At 48.6% G+C, this 26,177-nt stretch overlaps 1 protein-coding gene across 1 annotated transcript in view; it reads right to left on the reverse strand.

Annotated features, from left to right (window-relative positions):
• Positions 1-19,254, reverse strand: part of Spire2 (spire type actin nucleation factor 2) — a 38,047-nt gene extending 18,793 nt beyond the window's left edge. The window contains exons 1-2 of the mRNA XM_059263850.1: positions 18,999-19,254; positions 6,021-6,064 (exon numbers count right to left, since the gene is read on the reverse strand). Coding sequence (XP_059119833.1) covers positions 6,021-6,064; positions 18,999-19,254 — 300 coding nt within the window. The remainder of the gene's footprint in view (positions 1-6,020; positions 6,065-18,998) is intronic.
• Between the last annotated feature and the right edge of the window lie 6,923 nt (positions 19,255-26,177).

Raw genomic sequence — 26,177 nt, forward strand, 5'->3', positions numbered from 1 at the left:
ATCTCATGAAGCTTACTCCTAGTTCTCCTACCTCCACTTCCCCAGAGCTAGGACTACAGGTCTATGCCCAGCTAGTTGTTTTTTATTTGAGACAGGGTATCTATGTAGCTCTAGCTGGCCTCAAATTCATGATCCTCCTGCTTCAGCCTCTTGAGTGTTGGAATTGTAGGCACACTCCACCATATCATAACCAGCCTCATATCTTTTTAAAGAAATGTTGTAGCTGGAGAATTTCTCTCCAGCTCCCGCCACCAAGTCCCGCCAGTCCCAGAGCCCACTTATAAAATAAACACACAGACTCTTACATTATTTAAACTGCTTGGCCATTAGCTCAGGCCTGTTATTGTCTAGCTCTTACTCTTATATTTAGCCCATTTCTATTAATCTTTACTTTGCCACATGGCTCATGGCTTACTGGTACCTTACATCTTTCTTGTCCTGGCGGCAGCTCCAGGCAGTCTCTCTCTTCCCTTCCTGTTCCCTCAATTCTCTTCTCTGTTAGTCCCGCCTATACTTCCTGTCTGGCTATTGGCCAATCAGAGTTTATTTACATATAGCGATATCCACAGCAAAATGTAACTTTTCTATGTCTATACATTTAACCTGACCAAAGCGGGGAGGAAACACTCTACATAATAACCACTCCGGAGGGCACATGATGGAGCATGCAGACACCTGAGGGCATATGATGGAGGATGCAGACACCAAGGGCACATGATGGAGCATGCAGACACCTGAGGGCATGTGATGGAGCATGCAGACTCCTGAGGGCATGTGATGGAGCATGCAGACTCCTGAGGGCATGTGATGGAGCATGCAGACTCCTGAGGGCATGTGATGGAGCATGCAGACTCCTGAGGGCATGTGATGGAGCATGCAGACACCTGAGGGCATGTGATGGAGCATGCAGACACCTGAGGGCATGTGATGGAGCATGCAGACTCCTGAGGGCATGTGATGGAGCATGCAGACACCTGAGGGCACAGGGGCAGACCCTGGCTATCTTGCTATGTAGTCTTGGGTGGCCTCAAAGTTTTAAGCCTCCTGCCTTAACTTCCCAAAAGATTATAAGCATGTTCATCATGCCTGATAATAACTCTTTAATTTTTGTTTTCATTTTATTTTGTGTGTATGGGTGTTTTGCCTACATGTAAGTCTGTGTATCACATGCATTCAGTGCCTGTGGAGGCCAGAATAGGGTGCCAGGTCCCCAGGGACTGCCGTTAAAGACAGTGTAAGCTGCCATGTGGGTGCTGGGAATCAAACCCAGATCATCTGGAAGGTCAGCCAGTACTCTTAATTGATGAGCCATCTCTCCAGCCTCAGTAATGCTTTTTTTAAAAGCACATCAAGCATCTTTGAGGTCTTTCTGTAGAGTCCTCTTACCTCAGCATTTCTCTATTTCACTTGGCAAGGAACCCTGTCTTCACAATTTACCATCAATGACCTGGGGACAATAGCTCTGTGGGGTGCACTGGAGGATGTTGTTTTGTGTTCACCCCCCAAATGCTGCCTGCACCTTGATTCTCTGTGCCCATGTGACCACCCCCCTGCCTCAGTTAGGTTTAGTAGGACGGAAACACTGCAATGGGCTGCCAGCATAGCTGAATACACAGGGGGATTAACAGTATCCCTAATTTGCATAGCATTTGCTTTTATGTTGCAAAGGACTTTCATACATTTGGATGAGGAGGCACAGACCTGTGATCCCAGCACTTGAGAGGCTGAGGCAAGAAAATCCTAACCTTGAGGCCAGCCTGGGCTACACAATGAAAACCTGTCTCAAAACAAATAAATATAAATATGAGGCTTATAGGCAGGACTTGGTGACACAGCTTGTTAATCCCAGCTGCTCAGGAGGCAGCGGCAGGAAGACTGCAAGTTTAAGACCTTCCTGGACTACAGAGTAAGTCTGAGGCCAGCCTGGACAATTTAGTGAAATTCCATCTCAAAATAAAAAGATAAACTGAGGCTGGAGATATTGCCTAGCACATGCAAAACCTGAGGATCAATCTCCAGTACTACTGAATGAATGGTTTTCATATTTTCCTTCTTTGGACAGACTATCTGGGACTGGAGAGATGGATTCTGTGGTTAAGAGTATTGGGTGCTCCTCCAGAGGACCTGGGTTCAACTTCAAGTACCTGCATGATGTCTCACAACTTTCTATAACTCCAGTTACAGAGGATCCAACACCCTCTTATGACCTCCTCGGGTACCAGGTATACACAGTACATAGACATACTTGCAAGCAAAATAAATAGATAAATAAATACAAAACCTATATACATAAAATATTTGTTAAGAAGAAAGAAAAGACTATCAAAGGCACATACACACAAAAATAACAGCTCTACTATGTAGACACTATGCTAAGCCTATGTAAAACATCCTGTTTAACCTCAACAACCCACCGACACAGACTCCTATCTCGTATACAGAGGGACAGAGGCAGAGAGGCTAGGCCACTTCACCACAGCTAGAAGCTGGCCAAGCTAGCCCTTGGAGCTGGTCCTGTCTGTGCTATGCTCTAAGTTTTCTGTTACATTGCTAGGGTGAGAGGACACTGCTGTAGCAGATGGAGCCATAGTCCCATCAGGAGACTGTCCACTCTCTGGTACTACCTTGCCCCAGTGGCCTCTCCACTCATTTCTGGCTAGCAAGGTATCCCAGGAAATCTGAGCCTGAGGCAGGCAGAGCAATAACAGGCCAAAGACAGAGTCAGGCAAGAGATAAGGGTCTCTGGGTCCTACAGGGACATCTCAGAAGACGCTGGAGCCTAAGGGGTCTGAGGAAGGTAACCCCTGACTTATCAAGACTGGTGGAAAGGGTAAAGTCACAGTGGACCAAAGCCCTGGACCACCCTCGGGGCTGCACTCCCCCTACTTTTATCTCTACTTTAAGCAGGTTGAAGTCACAGACTGTTTCCAAGGCACACCCAGAATGCCGAGGAAGAGGGCATGGCACTAACATCTAGTGGCTGGTCACACCTGACAGGTGGCAAACAGCAGGGTTTTGGCCAGCAGCCAGGATGGAGGACCCTGGGAAACTGGAGACTCCAGAGACTATCTCAGGACCGCTCTTGGGTATGACAATGGAAAGAGAAAGCTAGCACGGTAAGGGGACAGAAACATGGAGAGGCCACACAGTAAATCCATTGGTTGTAGAGGTAGATGCCAGGTAAAGGCAAGGTGGTGCATGATCTCTAGTGTGCTTCATAGCTCTGTGAGGCTCAGTTGTGAGGCACAGTCTCCAATGGAAACCACATGACTCCATGGAGGGAGACAGGCTGAGAAGCAAGCAGGAAGCCCTCCTACCCACCCCAGTGCACACTGCAGAGAGGTAACCCGATCCATCCAGGCCAGTCTTTTTCCAGAGTGCTGGCCTACACTAACACCAAGTGAGGGAAGGGTTAACTCCAGCAAGCCTCTTATCTGATGGCTTCTTTGGTAAAAAGCTTTTCTGTGCCCAAACTCGCTGGAAACTTTCTCTGGAACACAAAGAATGCTTTCCATTAGGAAAATCCTGGGCACCTGCCCAGTCTCAGGACCTCCAACCTGCACGGTCAAGCATGGCCATCAGCCTGGAATCCGACTGCAGTTAGAGGGGGCTGCCTGGGCAGTTCTTGAAACCTAGGCAGCCAGAACGAAGCGCAGGTTTTGAGCGGCTCCCCTCACGCTCTTTCCTGGGATGGAGCCTTCAGGTTAACATTTGGGCCTCTGAGAACCGTCCATGAGACTCCCTCATTCAAAGCTTTTACGAGGATTTTTTATGGTGTGTAATACTAGGCATCCTTTAGGTGGTAGGTAACAGTTTCACCTCTGTGAACTCTGGACAACCAGGGTCAGCTGACCTCCCAGGCCAGCAGACATGGACTTAGGGAAATAAACTATCTAGGATATTATACAGCTGTGAATACAGATAACTGGCAGCCACATGACAAAGCAGATGTCTTAGAAAGAGTTGTTCTCCCCCCAGTTTACAGCTACCTGTATGTGAAAATACCTCTTCACAGAGTTCCTACGTGACACACAGCGGTGTCGCTTAGGTGACAGCATCCCAAGGTAGCAGGGCTATCTTGTCACTGGCATTAAGAATTATGTGTGGTGGTGAGATGTAGTGCCAGCCGGTGTACTGGCACACGCCTTTAATCCTAGCACTTGGAAGACAGAAACAAGTGGATCTCTGTGAGTTCAAGGCCACCTTAGTCTGCATAGTGAGTTCTAAGACAGTCAGGGCTAGGTAGAGAGACCCTATCTCAAAAAGAAAAAAAAAAACTTAAGGAAGTATAATATTTTTCTTTTTGAGGCAAGATCTAGGTAGTAGAGAAGAAAGAGGAGGCAATGGCAGCGGCGGCAGCACATGGTGGAATCCCTTTGGTCTATGCTCACCTCTCCCTTGGAATGCTACCATGCTAAACACATAAATGCAAAGGTTTCTTTCCCCCCTCCCTTCATATCTCTTCTTTATTTTTCCTCAAAGCTTCAGTCTCCCAAATAGCTGGAATTACAGGTATGTACCACAGCATCCAGCCCTATAAGTTCTTATTATATTAAAATTATGCCGGGCGGTGGTGGCGCATGCCTTTAATCCCAGCACTTGGGAGGCAGAGCCGGGCGGATCTCTGTGAGTTCGAGGCCAGCCTGGACTACCAAGTGAGTCCCAGGAAAGGCGCAAAGCTACACAGAGAAACCCTGTCTCGAAAAACAAACAAACAAACAAAAAATTATGCTTTGAGGGATTGGGGGTTTAGTTCAGTGGTAGAGCGCTTGCCTAGCAAGCGCAAGGCCCTGGGTTTGGTCCTCAGCTCTGGAAAAAAAAAAAATGCTTTGAAAAGGCCATGAAAGGCCACATTTCAGAGAAAGAAAACATCAGAGCAGGCAACATGTCCTGGAATCCCTCTCTCTGACCCTGTTTGCCGCTCAGATGCTGCTCTTTTCTGGTCCCTAAGGCTCCCTTCTCATCCTAGGACACGAGTGGTCTCCACTCTCGATGCCTTTTGGGAAACAAGCAGAAGAAACAGATGCATCATCACTCATTGAAAAAAAAAAACAAACACTGAAAGAAATAAAGGAAAAAGGCTGTGGAGAGCCAAGCACCGTAGCTCATGCGTGTAACCCCAGCATTACCTGGGAGAATGAGCCAAGAGGATCGGGTTCAGAGTTCAAAGTCTCACCCAGCCTCAGCTACACGGTAAGTTGAGGCCAGCGCTGGTTACACAAAACCATTAAAACAAGAACCGAAATAAACATCACACTCAGACCATTACCACAGGACAATGGAGGTTTGGGTTCTAGGCATTGGCTGGTTTCTCATTTGTCCTAAACTCCATGCCCTGCAGACCACATCACTTCCGGTGGGCCAGGGCGAGGTCAGCAGTACTGTCTCCCTTGCTTCCCTGGTACGGGAGTGAGATCAGTATCTAGGGCTGTGACCATGCTAGGTTCCTTACCCGGCCTGTCCCCTGTGAAGAGCTTCATCAAACTTCAGTTAAGTCCTTCATGTGGTTTATCTGTCTTCCCTCACCTAAAGGACTGTGTGAGTTTGTGTACTTTATAATTTACATTCTACAATAAAGGTGTCTTAGTTAGGTTTCTACTGTTGTGATAAAATACCATGACTAAAAGCAACTGCAGAAAAGATTTATTTTGGCCTACTACTCTCAGGCTGTAACTCCCATCACTGAAGGAAGGAACTCAAGCAGGAACTGAGGCAGAGCCCATGGAGGGCTGCTGCTTACTGGGGGCCTTGCTCCTCATGGCTTGCTCAGCCTGCTTTCTTAGACCATCCAGGACCACCTGCCTAGGGGTGGCACTACCCACAATTGGCTGCAATCCCCATCAATCAGGAACCAAGAAAATGCCCCACAAATTTGCCTATAGACCAATCTTATATTGTCATCTTCTCAGTTCAGGTTCCCTCCTCTCAGATGGCTCTAGCTTGTGTCAAGCTGGCAAGCTAACCAGGACAACAGATACGTTTTATTATATATCAGGTAATCTAAAATTGCCTTTCAGTACCTGGGCTTCTGAGCTGGCTGGCGGCATCACTGTAGTTGTAGGTTCTGTAAAAGAAAACGGTGAAGGTCACATTGGAAGCCCCAGACAACACTGCTTGCTCCTTCTCCCTCTGCTCCACCTTCCCTAAGGCATAAAGCACACCCCCAAAGAACACCAGAAAGCTCACAACAGGCTGAGATACCTGGCCCCTTGAACAGAAACCCCAAGGCCTAGCCTAAGCCAGCCCTGGATAGGATTCAGGCTACAGAGCACAAGTGATGTGGACCCTGCTCTTAGACAGCTGTCCATCCCCTGGTCCATAGCAACAGCTCAGAGGAGAAAGTCAGGGCTGAAGGACAGTCAGCAGACTGTGTGTATGTCCAGGCTCTGAAGGAGAGGGGCTGCTCAGTTGTCACTGCAGGAAAGACTCATGATCTGAAATGGGGATACCACTTCCTAGAACCGAGGTCCTGTGAGCCAGAACACAACAGGAAGATAAGAAACCCTGACGGCCCTGGTTTGGGGTTTTTCCAATGGCACCTCTCAAAGGAGTCACTGGGTTGAAGGGCAGGTAGAAGCTAGACTCTACATTTTATTTACAGAACACATCACTGGTAAATGCCAAAAAGTGAGTCAGCATTTCCCAGGGCTTACTCATGTGGCTCAGCTACAGCCCAAGAGGTGGATAGCTCCAGCACCCATTTCACAGATGAGAAGCCAAAGGCAAAGAGTAAAATCTGACTCCAAGGCATCACAGGGGAAGGGGTGGTGGCTCAAGGTGGCAGGCCAGAGACCCTAGGATCTGTGCAGCCAGCAACCCCCAGTTAATTACCCCACTTCCAACTGTCCCCTCCTCGGGCTTCCTTTAACCATGTATAAAGGTAGAACCATGTAATGATATGAACTACAGCTTCCTTAAGTTCTAGGATGAAGTGAGACATAAAAAATAATAAACCATAAAATTGCCTGCTAGGTAAATCTGCTAACTCTACAAATATGTTCAAATTGCATCAAGAACCAGGAAGATTGCCAAAGATAGAGACTGTGAGATCCATTAAAATAATGGAAAACAATCCATTCTCCAACATCAGTGAAACAATAAAGAAAGTGAGCTCAAAGAGCATGCTGTCGGGGTATTTGTGATCCCAGGGACTTGGTCCCCAGCCCACTTTGGATGTTTAACGAAACTTTGTAGATGTGACTGGACTCACACACTAGAAAGATGAAAGAGAACTGATCGAGTATAAAGGTACTTCCTGGAAAAGGCGAGTGCTCTGAGTCAGGGGGTCATGAACGCAGGGCAGGCTGGTGGACATTCGCCAGTTCCGCACACAGCCAGTCCTGGTCTTCAGCTCTGAGCAGCTTTCTGGTCAGAACTTTTTAAAAGACAACTTCTCATGTATCTCAGGCTGGCCTTGAAAGTCACTATAGCTGAGAAGGACCTTCAATTTCTGACCCTCTTGCTGGCATCTCCCAGTACTGGGATTATAGATGTGTGCAAACACACCCAGTTTATGTGGTGGTGGAGAGTGAACCCAGGGCCTCCTTGCTGTGTAAGTACTATACCAACTGAGGTACAATCATAGCCCATGAGTAGACTATTTTTAATGCTTAAATAGTCAATCTTAACAAGAAAAGTACTGGGGCTGGACAGATGGCTCAGTGGTTAAGAGCATTGGCTGCTCTTCCAGAGGTCCTGAGTTCAATTCCCAGCACCCACATGGTGGCTCACAACCATCTGATGCCCTCTTCTGACCTGCAAGCATATATGTAGGCAGAACACTGTACATATAATAAATAAATCTTTAAAAAAAAAAAGAGAGAGAGAGAGAGAAGTCCCAAAATTGTTTATGGACCTAATTATGCTTCAAGTTACAAAGATTTAGGGAGTTTGGTCATTGCTGTCTTGGGGATAGAATATTATTTTCTAGCTCAAAGACATGACAATCCTCCTGCCTTGGCTTCTTCAGTGCTGGGATTACGAGTACATCCCACTATACCAGGGGAGTCTTGGGTTTTAATGAACAAGCTATGACTTCGTGAGATTCTGGGATGACAGTGACCACCACACAGCCAGAGGCCAGGCCCAGAGATGATATAAGACTAACAAATGTCAATGGTTTCTCCAACACTGTGCTGAGTGGGGGGACTGTGAGTGTGCACCATCACACCCAGCTTCCGAGATGTCTTCTCTACATAGGAAGAAACTGGAACTCAGGCGGACTAAGAATTTTACTTGAAATCATACAGATGACAAATGATGGAGCTGGGCCAAGGAGTTCCCATTATGTCTGAAATGCTATGTCGAGGTGGAGCTGGAAGTGGACCACCAAGTTTCTGTCGGCATCATTTCTGCGAAGGACTCAGACTCAGCTTAGTGCTCATTTCCCCAAGAAGGGTAGCCTCATGCTGAAAAGAAATTAGCCATTCCAGATGATCTTTTTAAAATAGCAACTTGATTTCTGAGGAGAAATCAAGGGGCTAGTGAGTTTTCCTGGAAACAACCCTGTGTCGTGGAAGTAAGGCAGCAGGTTTGGAGAACTGCCTGTGGCTTCTGCATCCCCAGCCCCTTCTCCAGAGGGAGCATCCAGGGAAGGTACGTCTGTCACCAACGTGGGAGGAGCAGCTTGGCAGCTGGAGCCACCGTTTGCCTCCAGGGAGCCAGCTGTCCAAGAGACTGAAGCCAGGTTCTGAGCAGTCCACGGTTATGGGGCAAGTGCCTGACATCACTTCAACACCCTCGCCAACGCTGCCTAACTTATGGTATCACCTCAAGGAAGAAGTGAGGTAACAGATGCAGAGACGCTTCCTAGGGTGCAATACCGGATGAATGTGGAGTGCCCGGTCATGCAGTGGTACAGTGGGATGGTAGGACCTCTGGACTCTGATTCCTTTTGGGGCTTAAGGGCAGGGGCAGGGTTAGCTAACCACTCTACGTGATATAACCCCTCTTCACTCAGCTAAAGGGGACTTTATACATCTTAGGAAGGCCTTCTTCGACACAAGACGTTTCCCCACCTCAAGTCTAGACTCCTGAGAGTATTTTGACAGTGAATGAAAGCTAAAGAGCAGTCGTTTTAAGTCCAAAAGACTTCCCGTCCTGCATCTCAGGCACAGTGCTCACAGGTCCCTATATGGCCAAAACACACAGTTGAGGGGCGTGCGCAATGAAAACAGGGATACACAGTTCCTGGTGGACAGGGGAACTGGCCACAGCCCTCACAAGGCAACCTGCCAAGTCCACAAAGCTACACACTCTCCCCTTCTGATCTGGCAGGCCAGGCTTTAGAAGGCACACCCACGCATCACAACACCTATGAGAACACTGCTGAATCTATCCTACACCAAAATGCATACGTGCCCACTGAAGACAGACACACAGAGCATTCACACCCAGGACGTTAGGTGTCACTAAAAAGAACAGGTGGCCAGGAAAGGTGGCAGATTAAGAAATTTACTTGAAACCAGATCTGGGTAGCTGAGGCAGTAAGATTCCAAGTTTAAGGCCAACCTAGGTAACAGAAAGAAAGACCCTGTTTCAAACAAACAACCCAATAAGATGTCTTTTGTGTGCTGAGTTGATCCAAGGCCCCCACTCAGGGGAGAGAAAAAAACAGCAGCCTGACTTTAGGAGGAAGTGCCCAGGCCTCGGGGCTGGCATGTGCAGGAACCCTCACATTCTTGGCAGCCTGTGAGGAGGGAGGAAGGGCATCCAGGCACCGTGACACAGGGCTCCTTCAAGGCCTTCCCTTTCAAGTTTCTGAATCTGAGCGCTGGCTGGTCTTACAGAAGACTCATTCCATTCCCAGCACTCACAGGACAGTTCACACCCACCTGTAACTCCAGTTCCAGGGGATTCAATGCCCTCTTCTGGCTTCCATGGGCATCAGGCATGCACATGAGACACATACATACATTCAGGGGAAACACTCATACATAGAAAATAAAACTTAATGTGTGGATTTGCTAAACTCAAGAAATAAGTTTGGAGAAGTGAAAATACAGCACCTACATATGTCCTAGATCAGGGTGCAGCCTCCAGCCAAGGGACTGTGGAGTCAAAGGTCATATGACTGATGGTGGCAGTTCCTTCTCACCAAAGTGATATCACTTACCACCGAGGGCTTGTCAGGATTGAGTGAAAACACACCCAGTGACTGGCACTTAGTAAGCCACACGTACAGGGGGTGGCTTCCATTGTCAAGAAATGAACAGTAAAATGAGTTGTGACCCAGGTCGAGTGTCAGCCTTAGAAACTGGTGAAAGCCAAGAGAGAACCACCCACAAGAAGGCACAGAGTCAGAGTCCTGTGCTTGTTGAACAAACAGAGTTCTGTGGGGCAAAGGAATATAGGTGTGTCCTTCCTCCTCTTCCACATATGGGTGGCGGCTCGTCCTGGACTGAGTGAGAACAGCAGCCTTCTCTAAGCATACACACACACACACACACTGCCCACACACCCCTCCCAGGAAGTGTCTTCCTACAGCAGGAACCCAGTCCACCAGTGGCAGATCTGGAGGGGACCCACATCAGCAGTGATAATATCAGACCCACGTCACAATTAAGGTCTGCCTTACATGTCAGCAGTGCATGATGTGGAGGCCTGCCTGGCATCCCAGGCCTTGAGTACTCATGACTCTCTAACAGTGGGCAAACCGTGGGGACTGTGAGGGTGGGGTAAAACAACGGGCAGGCCTGACTTCCATGTTACACTTCCATACCCAACCTCTGGCGACACATCTGGGGACATCACCAAGATCACACCACTGGTCCTAGCAGGAAGATAGAGCACACAGCTGACAAAATTAGATTCTGCAAGATGGCTCAGTAGATAAAAGGGCTTGTTTTGCAAACCTCATGACCTGAGTTCCATCCCCAAAAGTGCGGTGGAAAGAAGGGTCTGAACCCTGGGAGTTATCCTCATGTGTCAAGGCATATGCATGCTCATACTCACAGACGTCTGTCTGTCTGTCTGTCTGTCTGTCTGTCACACACACACACACACACACGATGTTATAAAATAAAATGTTAAACAAAATGTGTTAGAAAGGGGAAGTCTGGGGGGCTGGAGAGATGGCTCAGCGGTTAAGAGCACTGGCTGTTCTTCCAGAGGTCCTGAGTTCAATTCCCAGCAACCACATGGTGGCTCACAACCATCTGTAATGAGATCTGGTGCCCTCTTCTGGCCTGCAGGCGTACACACAGGCAGAACATTGTATACATAATTAATAAATAAATCTTTAAAATAAAAAAAGGGGGAAGTCTGTATTCCTTTGGGGTGGGACATTGGTGAAATGGCTGGGAGGGTAAGGGCACTTTTCACCAAGCCTGACAACCTAAACTCAATCCCTGGGGCCCATGTAGTGGAAGGGAGAGAACCGGCTCCTGCGAGTTGTCCTCTGACTTCCATGTGTGCTATGGGATATATATTTAAAGATTTATTTATTTTTAGTTTATGTATATGAGTGTTTGGTATGCAGTGCCCACAGAGGCCAGGAGAGGACATCAGATCATCTGGAACTAGTTACAGACAGTTGTGAGCTGTTTTGTGATGCTGGGAACCGAACCCTGGTGCTCTGCCAAAGCAGCAAGTTCTTCCAGGCCATGAACCATCTCTCTAGCCCCACACTTTATTTTCTTTCCTTTCCTTCCCCCCCCCCCCTCCTCTCTCTCTCTGTAGCCCTGGCTGTCCTGGAACTCTCTATGTAGACTAGGCTGGCCTCAAACTCACAGAGACCCATCTGCCTCTGCCTCCCAAGTGCTGGGATTAAAGGTGTGCACCACCACCACACGCTGGAAGTATTTTCTTGCTGGCGGTGGTGTCGCACGCCTTTAATCCCAGCACTTGGGAGGCAGAGGCAGGCGGATCTCTGTGAGTTCAAGGCCAGCCTGGTCTACAGAGCGAGATCCAGGACAGGCACCAAAACAACACAGAGAAACTCTGTCTCAAAAAAAAAGAAAAGAAAAGAAAGAAAGAAAGAAAAAAGAGAATGTCATAATGAATTCCATTTTATGTATAAATAATATGTGATAATTTAAAACTTTTTTTGGTATTTTTTATTTTTATTTATTTTGGTATTTCTAGATATATGGATTCTTAAACTGGAAGCGAATATACTTGTGTTATTTTAAATCAGTTTAAGGGTTTTACAAAGCCATAGGAACCTCATACATTCTCTTTTAAGCTCTGCCCACCCTCTCCTCTTGCTTCCCTGGGGAAAGCACCACAAACCCACTGTCCTGGAGTAAAGTAGGATTCACTGGACTGAGAAAGCAGTGGCTGAACTTCCTCCAGGTACTCTGGTCCTTAAGCTGATTTGCCTAACCAGCAGGGTATCATCTCCAGGCAGAAGGCCTTCCCCCTTAGCACTGTCTTACCTAGAGGCCAACTCTCTCTGAGGAAACAGTTAATGACCAGAGCAGAAACCCTAGTACATCTGTTGAAATGGTCTACATTCTGGAACCAGAACTCCCAGTATGAAAGGCTGAGAGGACCTTAGCTGTGCCCAACACCTTTAATATACTTGTGCTGTGCTGGACATTAAAGGATTCTCTGTGGACACCATGTTGGCAACAGATGAGTGTGGAGAAGTCCAGGGCCTTAGACATGGCAGCAAGGCCACAAGCCGAACCAGGCAAGTTACACAGAGACCCCACAGATGCCTTAAGACTTGAGGCTTTCTCCTTCTAGAAGCACAATGAAGAGCATGTAAACAAATGTTTGGGCTAGTATCCTGACATCATGTATCTTGAGGCCTTCTGGGACAGCCAACCTTAGGCACAGGCAGTATCGCAGAGGGAAAATACACTTGAAAAATTGCCTTCTTGCAAGGCCTAATTCAGAGGTGAAACTAAATCAGAAAAGCTGTACACACACACACCCAGCTCACAGACACACCCAGCTCACACCCACATCCAGACTGTCCAGGCATCCTGCCACAACCCCACAGCATTAAGTCCTTACTTCTGAGTGGGAGGGCTCAGCAATAGGGCACTGGCCGTCAAGAAGTACACAGGCAGCCCTTTGCAGAACTGCATTCCTCGGATGCAAGCCACATTTGTGTCAAGGGTTCATTTGCATGGACCCTGGACACTGCATCCCAAGCTGAGTCCGGCCAAGGTACACAAAGGTGTGGCACATGGACACCTGCTGCTGTGCCCCGGGCCAGAGCTCCCTTTTGGTGCTGTGCTGTAAGGCTACAGAAACACAAACACTAGCTCTGAGGCAGGTGCCAGGTCATGCCCATCTCATTGACTTTGGACAGCTGCTTCTCTTGTGTGACCTTCAGTTTCTTTGTGTGCAGAGTGGGGATCTCAACAGGATGCTCTGGGGGAAGAGTAAACCCAACACTGTTGTGCACTTGCCCTGTGAGCACCTCTGAACAGGCTCCAGTCACCCATCCACGGTAGCCTGGTGTTAGCCCCACCGTAACTTAGCTGAGCGACCTTCACAGAACACAGGACTCACAGCTCTGGGGTGCCTTGCGGTAGTGAGGTGGGTAACACAGCTGTGACAGGGATTCAAGAACTATGGGCAGGAACCACATGGGAAGGACCTGGCTCAATAACCATGTTTCAACCACAAATATTCTGGCATTGAGGGGGCTCTGGAGGGACAAATTCCCTCCTCTGCAATGGAATGTTTCCTTCCTAGTCATTTTTGGGTCCTCTCGGGATGACTGGGAGCACTGTCCCTGGACAGGGCCACATGCAATACTAGGCTGTTTAAGAAGAAAAGCCAGCTGAACAGGCAGCCCTAGTCATGGTGAAGCTCGGGGGCTTCAATAGCCAAGCCCCAGGTTGTGGCTTTTCAACTCCAGTGGTCCAGTGATAATTCTCAGAAGCCAAAGATCTACTTTAGGTCAAAGAGGAAGCACGGGACTGAGAGACAGACAAGTGAGCACCCAGTTTAAATAGATGGCCCATTTACACGTGCAGTTACAGTGACAAGCTACACAGGCAAGGTGGAGGACAGAACCCTGGCTGTGCTTCTTGGACACGCTCTCTCACTCGCCCACACTGCCTCATTCCAACCTGTCCCCACCACTGCTCTGTGACATGCAAGTGCCTACTCTTTAGCACTGTTGGGCAATAAGAGTGAAAATATACCAGGCGGTGATGGCTCACGCCTTTAATCCCAGCGCTCGGGAGGCAGAGGCAGGTGGATCTCTGTTCAAGACCAGTCTGGTCTATAGAGTGAGTTCTAGGACAGCCGGGCTGTTACACAGAGAAACCTTGTCTCGAGTGTAAACATAATTGTAGTTCCACAGACACAGAGTCAGTTCTAGTCCATACTGGAGCTCGGGTCTACAACACAAGCAGGGTTGGGAAGCCTCACATCCACGCAGGATAAGCTGGAACGGGAAGCTACCCACAGGAACCCAACACTGAGATCTAGAACTTTTCAAGGGACAGTGAGCCTCAGACCTGCAAGCAGAAAAGGGTGGGTGGAGAAGGGGTGTGGAACTGAGAGGCACCCCAAATGCAAGATCGGGCCACCTGGGAAAAGGCTTATCAAAAGTTATTAGGGGCAGGTGTGGGGAATATAGCTCAGTTGGTACAATGCTTGCCTAATGTGAAGGAAGCCATGAGTTCCATCTCCACCACTGCACAAATCACGTGTGATATTACACATTTATGACTCCAGTCGTTGGGAGGTGGAGACAGGAGTAACAAAAGTTCAAGGTCAACCTCAGTTCCTGTCTTAAGGTTTCTATTGCTGTGATAAACCACTATGATCAAATGCAATTTGGGGAGGAAAGGCTTTATTTTAGCTTACAGTTCCATATTATAGTCTATCACCGAGGGAAATCAGGGCAGGAACTCAAGGCAGGAACCCAGAGGCAGGATCTGATGCAGAGCCCATGGAGGGGTGCTGCTTACTAGCTTACTCCCCAAGGCTTACTCAGCCTGCTTTCTTATAGAACCCAGGACCACCTGCCAAGAGTTGGCATCACCCACAATGTGCTGAGACCTTCCACATCAATCACTCATTAAGAAAATGCCCCACAGGCCAATTTGGTGGGGCATTTTCTCAGCTGAAGTTTCCTCTTCCCAGATGACTCTAGCTTGTGTCAAGTTGGCATAGAACTAACCAACACATTTACACAGTGAGTCAAGGACAGACTGGGACGTGTGACACACACACACACACACACACACACACACACACACACACACACACACAACCACCAAACAAAAACCCCAAACTCCCTGAAAATAGAGAATTGTATGTACACGAGCATGAAAAGAGAGCAGGGAGGTAACGGGAGAAGAGACGACATAACACTCACTCCCACTTTGGAGGACGGTGAAAGATGCTAACCCCCAGTTCAGCCTCTGCCTGTCCACATGGGTTTCCTGCAGGAAGAGAGGACTGACAGCAGATTCAGGCTGGTGGGTCTGGAAGCTGCAGACTCCATGAGGCTGATGGCCAAACCCCACTTAGGAAGTGGTCATGTCATGTTCCTGAATAAACTACCCTGGAGCTTGAGATAGACAAAGGTCACTGAGAACTGTGGGGGTCCCTGATCTCTAACCAATCTCCATTTAAGGAGCTGGCTTTGTCCCTGGAAACCATCACCTGATAGTTTCTTATCTGGGCTTTAAAAACAAACAAACAAACAAACAAACAAAAAAAAAAAAAAAAAACCCACTGTCCTAGCCAGGTAATGGGTGTGTACACCTTTAATCCCAGTACTCAGGAGGCAGAGGCAGGCAGTTCTCTATGAGTTAAGTTCGAGGCCAGCCTGGTCTACAAAGCAAGTTCCAGGGCAGCCAAGGATATACAGAGAAATCCTGTCTTGAAACATCCCAAAAGAAAAAAAAAATCACTCTTTCCTCAACATTCAGTTTTAGTAACTCTACATGTTACTACATGTAGCTCTGCTTTCTCACTCTCTGCTCCCCACCAAACAGCTCAGTGGTTAAAAGTATCTACTGTCCTTCCAGAAGACCTGAGTCTAATTCCCCACACCCAGGTCAGGTAGCTCACAACCTCCTGGAACTCTGGCTCCAGGGGACATCCAATACCTCCTGAACTCGGGAATGTACACACACAATTAAAAATGATAAAAAAAATAAATACTAATAAAAAAATAAGTCAGGTGTAGCGGCAACGTTAGCACTTGAGAGGCTGGGGCTGGAGGGTCTTGAGTTCCAAGAACCTGTCTCTGGTATACACACACACACACACACACACACACACACACACACACACACTTACTTCTAGGGTGACTATGAAGCTGTCTTCCATGAAGAACTGAATTTGGATCTGTAGCATCCATGTAAAAGCTGAGCTTAGCAACAGGGGCCTATAACCCCAGTGCTGGGGACATATACCAGGTGGCAGCCAGTCTAGACAAAATGGTGAGCTCCTGGCTCAGTGAGAAACTCTGTCTCAAAAAAAAAATAAGGTGGAGAATAAGACCTGCATGGCTTAGAGATTGGCCTAACTGGGTGACAACCTCCAATGGACCCAACATCCAACGCGGCAGATTAAGAAACTCTACTGGCGTCAAAAACAAACTCAAATGCTGACAATGAAGATTGAGCATATTTTGGACAGCTACTTCAAGAATAAGCTACACAAATTCTTTAGGGAATTCACTAGTCGCTCAAGTGCTACAGAAAAATGCTAGGCTGGCTACTTTCAGGGGGGTGGCTACCTTAAACTTACAGCTGATTTGTGACGCTCAGAGACTGTTCTGGTAAATACAGTGGTTTTTTGGTTTTTTTTCCTTTTGGTTTTTCAAGGCAAGGTTTCTCTGTGTAGCCCTGACTGTCCTGGAACTCACTCTGTAGACCACGCTGGCCTTGAACTCAGAGATCTGCCTGCCTCTGCCTCCCAAGTACTGGAATTAAAGGCGGCACCACCACCTGGCTTCACTTCTCTTAACTCTTTTTTTTTTTTTTTTTTTTTGGTTTTTCGAGACAGGGTTTCCCTGTTTAGCTTTGCGCCTTTCCTGGATCTTGCTCTGTAGACCAGGCTGGCCTTGAACTCACAAAGATCTGCCTGCCTCGGCCTCCCGCGTGCTGGGATTAAAGGCGTGCGCCACCACCGCCCGGCACACTTCTCTTAACTCTTAAAAGAGCCAACGAGGCCCTGTAGTCCCAGCATCATAGGGCTGAGTGGGAGAATCACTTGACCTCAAGAGTTCAATATCAGCCGGAACAACAAAGCAAGATCCTATCCTAAAAAAAAAAAGCAAGTCATAAACCTCATTCACCTTCATAAGGTTTGTTAACCAACAGACACCAAAGATAAGCTGAACAGAAAGTGAAATTGGACTCCTTGGTGCCACAGACAGGTTCCCCTCCCCAAAGGTCAACACTGAGTGCCTTTGCTACTGGTCTGAGAACAATAAGGCAGTACAGACACAACTCTGGGGGATGGAGAACAGGCTAGACTGCCCTTTTTGATGCTCCGGAGACCCAACAGCTCAGCTTGGTTTGGTCACAGTGTAGCCCACCACTGTGACAGCAAGCCACTTGCAACCCTAGGCCTCAGCTTCCCTGTCTCTAACATCAGCGGGCTAGCCCGAGCGGGCTCCCTGCAGTCTTGCTCTGCAGTCCTGGGAGCCAGATCCTGGGTTATCTTCTCTACGGCAAGCCGTGGAGTAGGTCCAGGAATAGTCTTCTAAGGAGGCTAGAGCCTCAGAAGTAAAGTTCCATGAACGTGCAGGCTGCAGAGTCCCCAGGTCAAAGCAGTTGATGGTTCGTGTACCTGTCCCTTCAGGCCAGCCTTGGGAAGGTGAAGCAATACAGTGATTCAGAGCATGAGCACCAGTTATGGCAAATTATGCTACTTTCTGAGCAGATGTGGTCAAGGTTAAACCTCAGCCTACCTGGGTGCTGTGCTTATTATTTCCCTGTGAAATGTATCAGTGCTTGTGTGAAAAATTTAACAACTCGCAAGTGTCAGGCAGGGGTGTGGAGGGAGGAGGGAAATGGGTACAGGCTAGGAGGCCTGAGAAAGCAGGGATGGCTCCTGTGTGCGCACAATGGGCCCTCCCTGTTACAGAAGCAGCTGTTGTCCATTGCTTCTCATTCCTGTTCCCCCGCAGATGCCTGCGTGGGGGAATTTCTGCAAGCCCACAGCTCTCAGGGTTGGAGAGAGGCCAGCCTTCATTCAGCAAACACACAGCCTGCCTTTGTGCTCCCAACAGGGTATCAACTTTTAGGGTAATATCACTGTATGCTGTATACTAGAACTACAATTCTCCAGGGGGGAAAATAAAGGGGAACAGTAAATAGCTGCTTGAACTCACAACTTTGAATAGACTTCAAGAATCTTTCAAAAGCTTAAGTGTTGGTTCTTATTGATGTTTAAGTTTTTTTAAATCACAAATCATACACTTTTCTTGCACTTTCAGTTAAATTCAGGAAATCAGTATCAACTCAGAACAGATTCAGAGCAAGGCACACAACCTCCCCACACACACAGAAAAAGACTCACATCTCTATGTAACCTTACGGTCTGCAATGTCACTAGGAGAGTGCCAGCTTCATGTGAAGCCTCAAGGATTCACCCACAGGCCCTACTAGAGCAAGACCAAAGGGCTACAGACTCCCCCAAACCCAGCTTGGAGAGAATAGGCTACAGAAAGGTTTCGAAAAGAAGCCCTCCAGGACTTTAAGGTAAAAGATACTCAGGCTTCTAGCCAATGCCCCTCTCCCTAGGGGAAAGCGTGCCCGGGCGCGAGCAGCCAAGCGACCGACCGCTGGCCTGCACATTAGGAACTATGGGGCTGCTGGTAAGATTATCCTAGACGGTTTGTGTGTGTGTGTGTGTGTGATGGTGGGGCTCTCCTAAGTCGAAAAGAAGACAAGGAGTCCCAGATTCAGAGGGCAGGGTGGGGCCTTCCCGGTCCCGCAGAGCGCTGTCTCCGCGCTGATGAGAGAAGAAAGGTCGAGGCCCCATCACCTGGCACCCGGTGTCCTCAGCGGCCTCCCGCCCGCCGCGCCGGCCACACCCCCACCCACTCCACGGCGCCTTACCCGGCTCCAGCCGCGCGCCAACCGAACCGTCCCTGCGCAGGAGGATGTCGGCCGTGTCCCGGATGCGCCGCACGCCCCCCGGCTCGCCCCGCAGCCCGCGGCAGCCCTGGAAACACACGGCCCAGGCCTGCTCCTCGTTGATGGGCTGCTCGTACACCTTCAGCACTTCCTCTAGGGACAGCTCCCACGGCTCGGGCCGCGCCGCGCCCCCCGCGCGTTCGGGAGCTGCCGCGCCGCCGCCGCCCGCCCGGGCCATGGCCGCCCATCATCGCCGCCCGCGCGCGCGGCGGGTCTCCATAACAGCGGGCCGACGCACCGCCGAGCGAGGGGGCGGGTCCCGCGCCGCCCGTGTGCTTTGTCATTCCGGCCCCGCCCCTCGCGAGCAGATGCAGGTGAGGGCGGGGGCTGCTGGAAAGGAGGACGCAGGCGGTCAAAGAGGCGGGGCCCGACAGGGTGAGAAGGGAAGACTGGCTAGGGAGGGGCGAGCCTGGAGGAGGGCTGAGGGCCAGCTGGGGGGGGGGGGTGTGTGTGCACAAGGGCAGAGGACTAAGGAGATTTGTTAGAAGTGGGAGGGTGGGGGGAGAAGGCGTAGAACATGACTGGGAACACACACACACACACACACACACACACACACACACACGTACACTCGCTCCCTTGGCTCTGGCTCTTTAAAGCAGACAGTGCCTGTGGTGGTCTTTCTGGAAGGCCTGGATGGCAAAGTGACCTTAGAGGGTTTCTATCATGTGATAGACACGAAAATGACAGCAGCTTTTAGGTCTTTCTGGAAGACCTGAAAGGTCCTGTCTCTGCTAGGAATAGAGGCAAACAATGTGACCGTGATAACACAACACCTCATTTCCAGAGTGTATTGCCTTCATTCTAGGCCAGTTACTACGCGACACAGAAGTGGTATCAAGCTGAGCACAGCACACAGCTTTGTTGAAAGAAATCTCAGCCATATTTATAACTGTTGAGAACAACAGAGCAAGAAAATGCAAGTGAAAGATAAATGATAACAAGGCGATTGGTCTCAGGTCTGGCCACCGGACACAAAGCCAGGACCGGATCTGACCGGATCTGGAGCAAACTCTGAACTGTGGAGTTCCCTGAGGTTCTCACAGCCAAGGATGGAACCACAGTCATAAGATAGTTTCACCTCATTTGAGGGAGACTTGGTCTAGGGGGTAGCTGATTGTTTCTTTTAGGTTCTTAGTCTTCAACTGGAAAGAAACTTGATACAAATGAATTTTGCCTGGAAGCGTTTATAATCAACAGCTGGGCAAGTTTCACATCCTTCTCCCAGTTTGCAAGCTTATGAGACACAACTGATTTAGCAGGACCAAAGGACACTGGGGAAGAGGAAATGAAAGAGGAAGCTTGCTTTGTTCAGAATACATTGTGCAGACAATCTGGAACTATGGCTCCTCTCCCCTAACCATCAGAAAGGTCAAGGGCTACCTCAGGAACAGTAGGAACCTCCCACCGAGAGTCTTGTTTGTGTTAGGAGTGAGAGTATGTATGCCAATAGTTTAAGGAAAGCCTCCTACTCACACAATGCCAAGTGTGTGGTGACAGGGCCCACTGAAGAGGCCAGCCTGCTTCTTGTGGGCCGATTCAGGGAGTAGTTTCTGCTTTTAGAACTGGTGGGAATATGACCTACTAGGAAAGCCTCCACACCAGCTCATCAGAAACTGGAATCATGACTCACTCAGTCAAGGAGTGAGCCACCTAAAAGCTTTGTTTTCCCAGGAGTGATGGAGTACAGCTGGGGATATCACAGCAGGGGAGAGTCTCTCAGGTGAACAGGGAAAAGTACGTACGATAGGGAGTCCCAGTGAATAGGGGTCCCTGATCTAGAGGCAGAAGACAGGCACTGTGGGGTGGGGTAGGGAGTTCTCTCTCTACTGGGCTCCCTCTGCCTTGCCCTATTTTAGTGGCAGAAGTACCCATCATCACAGTCAGTGAAGTGAATGGATAGAGTTCTGGGGCATTTGGACATAGCATGGAAATTACCTATGGGGAAGCTATTTAGGATGTAGCAAAAATACTTATTATCATTACAGTGCTCACATGTGGAAGATTCGAGCCCTAGCTGTTTGCACCAATCACTAACAGGTGATTGAATCATGAGGTCTCTGACATAATCGGTAGCTAATCGACAGAAAGATTCATTATTTTCTTATTGTTATTGTGTGTGTATGATGTGAGCATGGGTGCATGTGTCCCATAGCATGTCTGTGGAGATCAGAGGGCAACTTTAGGGAGGTGACTCTCTTCTTCCACTGTGGTTTCCGACTCAGAGAGTCAGGCGTGTATAGCAAGGCTTCTTACCTAGTTCGCCATCTTGACAGTCCTCGAATTGCAGTTTCAGTGGCATCAGGGAAGTGGTGGGGATGTTTGGAGGTGGACCCCAGTTAGAGAAAGCAGATCACCAGAAGCAGGTTCTTAAGGACTGTGTCATGTTCTAGGACTCTTCTTCACTAGTCTCTTTCAGTTCACCGGGAGGTCAGCCACTTTGCCACAATACTCTGCTTTACTATACAGTAGGATTCAGAAGCAACAAAGCCAAGCGACCATTGACCGAACCCCTGAAACTAAGCCAAACTAATTCTCCTTCCCTTCAGCTGTTTTTCAAGGAACCATGGCACAGCAACCCACACTAGCTAGCGTACCCGCCCTCTTTCTGTGGAAGCTTTGAATTTTCCCCTTAGCTACGACTGTTCGGGCTCTTATCTAATAAGTGTAGGCCCCCAGCAGCTGCTGGCTTTTCCACCTGGAATTATTGTCGGGAGAATCCCTAAGTACTCCCAAGATATCAGTCATGTTCAGAACAGTGGGTTACACATGCACACTCACACGTGCACACAAACACACATACATACACACATGTACCTGGAGGGGAGTTTCTGTCCCACCAGCAACCCCCACATACCCCGCAGCCACTTCCCAAATTGCCACTCAGAGTCTTATATTAATTATAAATGTCTGACTGATGGCTCAGGCTTATTATTAACTAGCTTTTACATTTAAATTAACCCATTCCTATTCATCTCTTTATTGGCACGTGGTCCATGGCTTACCGGTAGGTCCTCCAACATCCTGCTTGGGCCACTTGCGCGCAGGCGGGCGTCCGTCTCAGCCCCTCCCCTCTTCCTCTGAGTCCTAGTTCGATTCTTTCACCTAACCTTATCCTGTCTTGCTACAGGCCAAAACAACTTTATTATCAACCAGTGAGAGAAATACATATTCACAGCATACAGAAGGACCATGCCATAGCACACACATCTTCTTATGATCCTGGGGATTGAACCTAGGGCCTTGTGTGTACTAGGAAAATGCTCTAAAACTGAACCAAGCTGTGACCCTATTACTAATAAATGTACAAATTAGGTTCTACTATCCATCTCCTCTTATCTAAAGGAGGATGACTGATTCCCCCTAGCCATGGCCAACATGAGGAAGCAGAAGGGCTAGTCATCTCTGTAGTCACTTGTAGAAAGCATTGCATTCTTTCCTCCCAGGTCATTTACTTATACATTCCCCAAGTGCCAGAGGAACCCAGAAATGGACCTCAGGTAAGACGTTAGACCCAAACCTCTTGATGGCCACCATAGCAGCAAGAAGGATTTCTGCCTTGTAGCCTGGGAGCCCTGAGTGACTTACAGCCAGCCATCAGAATTAAAGAGTGGGTCAACTCAAAGATTGATTAAACTGACCCCCTGGTCCTTCAACTAGATGAATTGGGTTCTGACTTGATTGGTGTTCTTGGTGCAGTGATGAATTCACCAGTTTGTATCTGATGTCAGTCAAGACAACTGTTTCCACTATTTCCTACAGTTAAAAGTGGCATGACACCCGCACCCTGCCCATCAGTGCCTGCAGTAGCTGGGAGAGATGGCCCTGAGGTCATAGGAGTGGGAGAGCTGTCCCTGCCCTCCACCAACTGCAACACTCGGGAGAGCAGGCCCTGCACCTCGCCTAGGCAACACAATAGAGCCAACCCTGTTGGTGGAGGTGTGGGTGAGCCAGGCCCAACGTAATGAGCATGGGAGAGCTTTCCCCATTACTCATCTGTCTCATGGCAGCATGGGTGGGAGAGAGATGCCCCCTGCCCATCAACACCTGAGGCATGGGAGAGCTGGCCCTGAGGTCATCAGAGTGGAAGAGCTGTCCCTGACCCACACCAGCTGCAGCACTCCGGAGAGTGGCCCCTGCATCTCAACACAACAGAGCTGGCCCTGAAGGTATAGGTGTGGGAGAACCAACCCTGAGGATGTGAAATCAGGAGAAATGGCTCATCATTGCAAGGGGTGAACTAGCCAGGGCCGTGCTGGAGATCTCACCCTGGTGGCGAAGACTGGAGAGCTGGTGGGCTGACCAACCCTGCAGCTACCCAGGCCCAGAACCAGGGTTTTGTGTTGGCCCAACCACCCACCCCATCTGTGATCTCCTCCAGCATGGGGGGAAGGGAGCTTGGTCCTGCAGACCCAGGGATGCAGGATCTCCACAACACAGGGCAGCAATGGGATGTCCAGGAAGAGTCCCAGTGAGGGCCCAGTGTCGATGGTGCAGCAGAGATTAGCCTCAAACCAAACCAATGATTCTTTGGGATGAACACCTGTGTGTGAAAATGTATGGATAAAGGGATGTGCTGCACGACTCTGTGTCACACTGCAGCTTCCATGAGGAGATTCTTCCTTTCTTCCGTTTTTTAAAAAATTAATTTATTTTTATTTTATGTGCGTTGGTGTTTTGCCTACATGTATGTCTATGTGAGGGTGTCAGATCTTGGAGTTACAGACAGGTATGTGCTTCCATGTGGGTTCTGGGAATTGAATCCAGATCCTCTGGAAGAGTAGTCAGTGTTCTTAACTGCTGAGCCATCTCTCCATTAAAAATAAATAAATCTTTAAAAGTGGCACTTGGCTGGGCGGTGGTGGCGCATGCCTTTAATCCCAGCACTCAGGAGGCAGAGCCAGGCGGATCTCTGTGAGTTCGAGGCTAGCCTGGTCTACAGAGCGAGTTCTGGGAAAGGCACAAAGCTACACAGAGAAACCCTGTCTCAAAAAACAAATAACAAACAAAAAAGTGGCACTTGAGTTGTGGCACTTGAGTTGGGTGGTGATGGAACACAACTTTAATTCCAGCACTTGGAAGGCAGAGGCAGGAGGATCTCTGTGAGTTCAAGGCCAGCCTGGTCAACAGAGTGAGTTCCAGGACAGCAAGGACTACACAGAGAAACCCTGTCTTGAAAAACCAAAACAAACAAACAAACAAAAAGGAAGAAGAGAAGGAAGGGTAAGTGAGGGCTTTGGGTACTTGGTAGGAACTGGTTTATTTATGTTTTTGGTCTTACTCTGTGCTTGGTGCTTTGAAAATACTAATGGGAATTTTCTGAGGGAACTGCAATTTTTTCCTGTGTAGTAGCAACACCTGGGGATGGCTGTGGGCTGATTATTATGCAGCCACAGATGGAAAGCTCTAGAAGTTAATCTGTGAGCATCTTTAAAGACACAGATGCTAGAAAAGTCCCAATTTTAGGTTTCTGTAGGTCAAGTGGGTGGGGGGGGGGGAGTGATGGATCCTCAGGTATTCTGTGACTGCAATTTGGAGGCCATTTCATGGTATGAATTGCAGGGCTGCAAGATTCTGGAGCCTCTAATGACAGCAGAACAGGTGAAGCTCCTGGCACCAAGGCCAGAGACAATCAGGCACACAGCCAATTTCAGAGCAAAGGTCTCCTCCATTCACCTAGACACAGGCAGAACCGATCCACTTGCCAAAAGTAGAGTGCTGGGGCCCCTGCCATCCAAATCCAAGTCCATTTCAGATTCAGGTCGCCTTCTCCCCAGAGACTCCGTGTATACTGTTTGCAGCGACCAACCAGGCTTTGTGTTACCTGAATTCAAAGGCCCCTGAATGTGCTCTTTGTCACATTCTGTGCGGCCAGGTAGAGCCAGAGTTCAAGGGTCCAAGAGGAAAAGCTGAAATGTGAGAGACTGGTTTTGTGTTTAGGTTTATTTTTGGGATAGCGATAAAGGCTCTGAATCTCCAGGGGTAACAGATAGAGCCATGCTGTGCTCAGCCAATGAAAGAACTCAGGACAGCTCACAGGGAGAGATGCTGGGAATTGGTGTCACAAGGTTTCTGGGCTAGTGGTTGGAGGTACAGAGGCTGAACCTGGGTAGTGAGAAAGGATCCAGAGAATAGGACCACAATTGCCACAGGGCACAAGAAGGTTCCAGGGCGAAGTCAAAATGAAGAGAGGGAACCTAAAATCCAAACTGCAGAGAGAGAAGCAGTCAGAATCCTTTGAGATGCATGATGCTTCAAAACACAGATCATGGGCTGGAGAGATGGCTCAGTGGTTAAGAGCACTGGCTGCTCTTCCAGAGGACCTGGGTTCAATTCCCAGCACCCATAATACAACTCTCTGTAACTCCAGTTCTAGGGAATCCAATACCCTCATACAGATACACATGCAGGCAAAACATCAATGTACATGAAATTAAATATTTAACACACACACACACACACACACACAGAGTCAGTGAAGCTGGAGATGGGAGAAGGGAACTTACTGTCGAGATCAGGAGGTAAAAGCATTTGAGTGTTTGATGCCCATTGGGAACAGTTGAAGTCATTTGCCAATTTTGAAACTGTTCCAGAAACTCCAGTGACCAAACATGAATGGAATGCTGTCCTAGGGGCTCACTAGTTGTTGCTACAACTGCTCCTCACAGCTGACATCCAGTCTTGGATGATGATATGAGCATCTACTACTTTCCCAGGGGCCCGAACACTGTAAGACTGAAGAAATGGTTGTGATAAATACCGTTCAAATTGAGTTTGACCCAGTTTGATGTTCAAAGAGTCAAAAATGGTATGTACTGGAAACTCTTACACTCCACACTGGTCCCAGCCACTCACATTCTTCTCGGAGACAATTACTGCAGTGGTGTGCTGGCTAGTTTTGTATCAACTTGACACAGGTATTAGTCATCTAAGAGAAGGAAGCCTCCATTGCGAAAATGCCTCCAGAAGCTCAGGCTGTAAGCAGACAAGCCTGTAGGGCAATTTCTTAATTAGTAATCAATAGTTTAGCCCATTGTAGGTGGGGCCACACCCTGGGCTAATGGTCCTGGGTTCTATTAGAAAGCAGGCTGAGCAAACCAT

This window comes from Peromyscus eremicus, chromosome 5 (genome assembly GCF_949786415.1).
Source record: "Peromyscus eremicus chromosome 5, PerEre_H2_v1, whole genome shotgun sequence".
In the NCBI taxonomy this organism is placed as follows: domain Eukaryota; kingdom Metazoa; phylum Chordata; class Mammalia; order Rodentia; family Cricetidae; genus Peromyscus; species Peromyscus eremicus.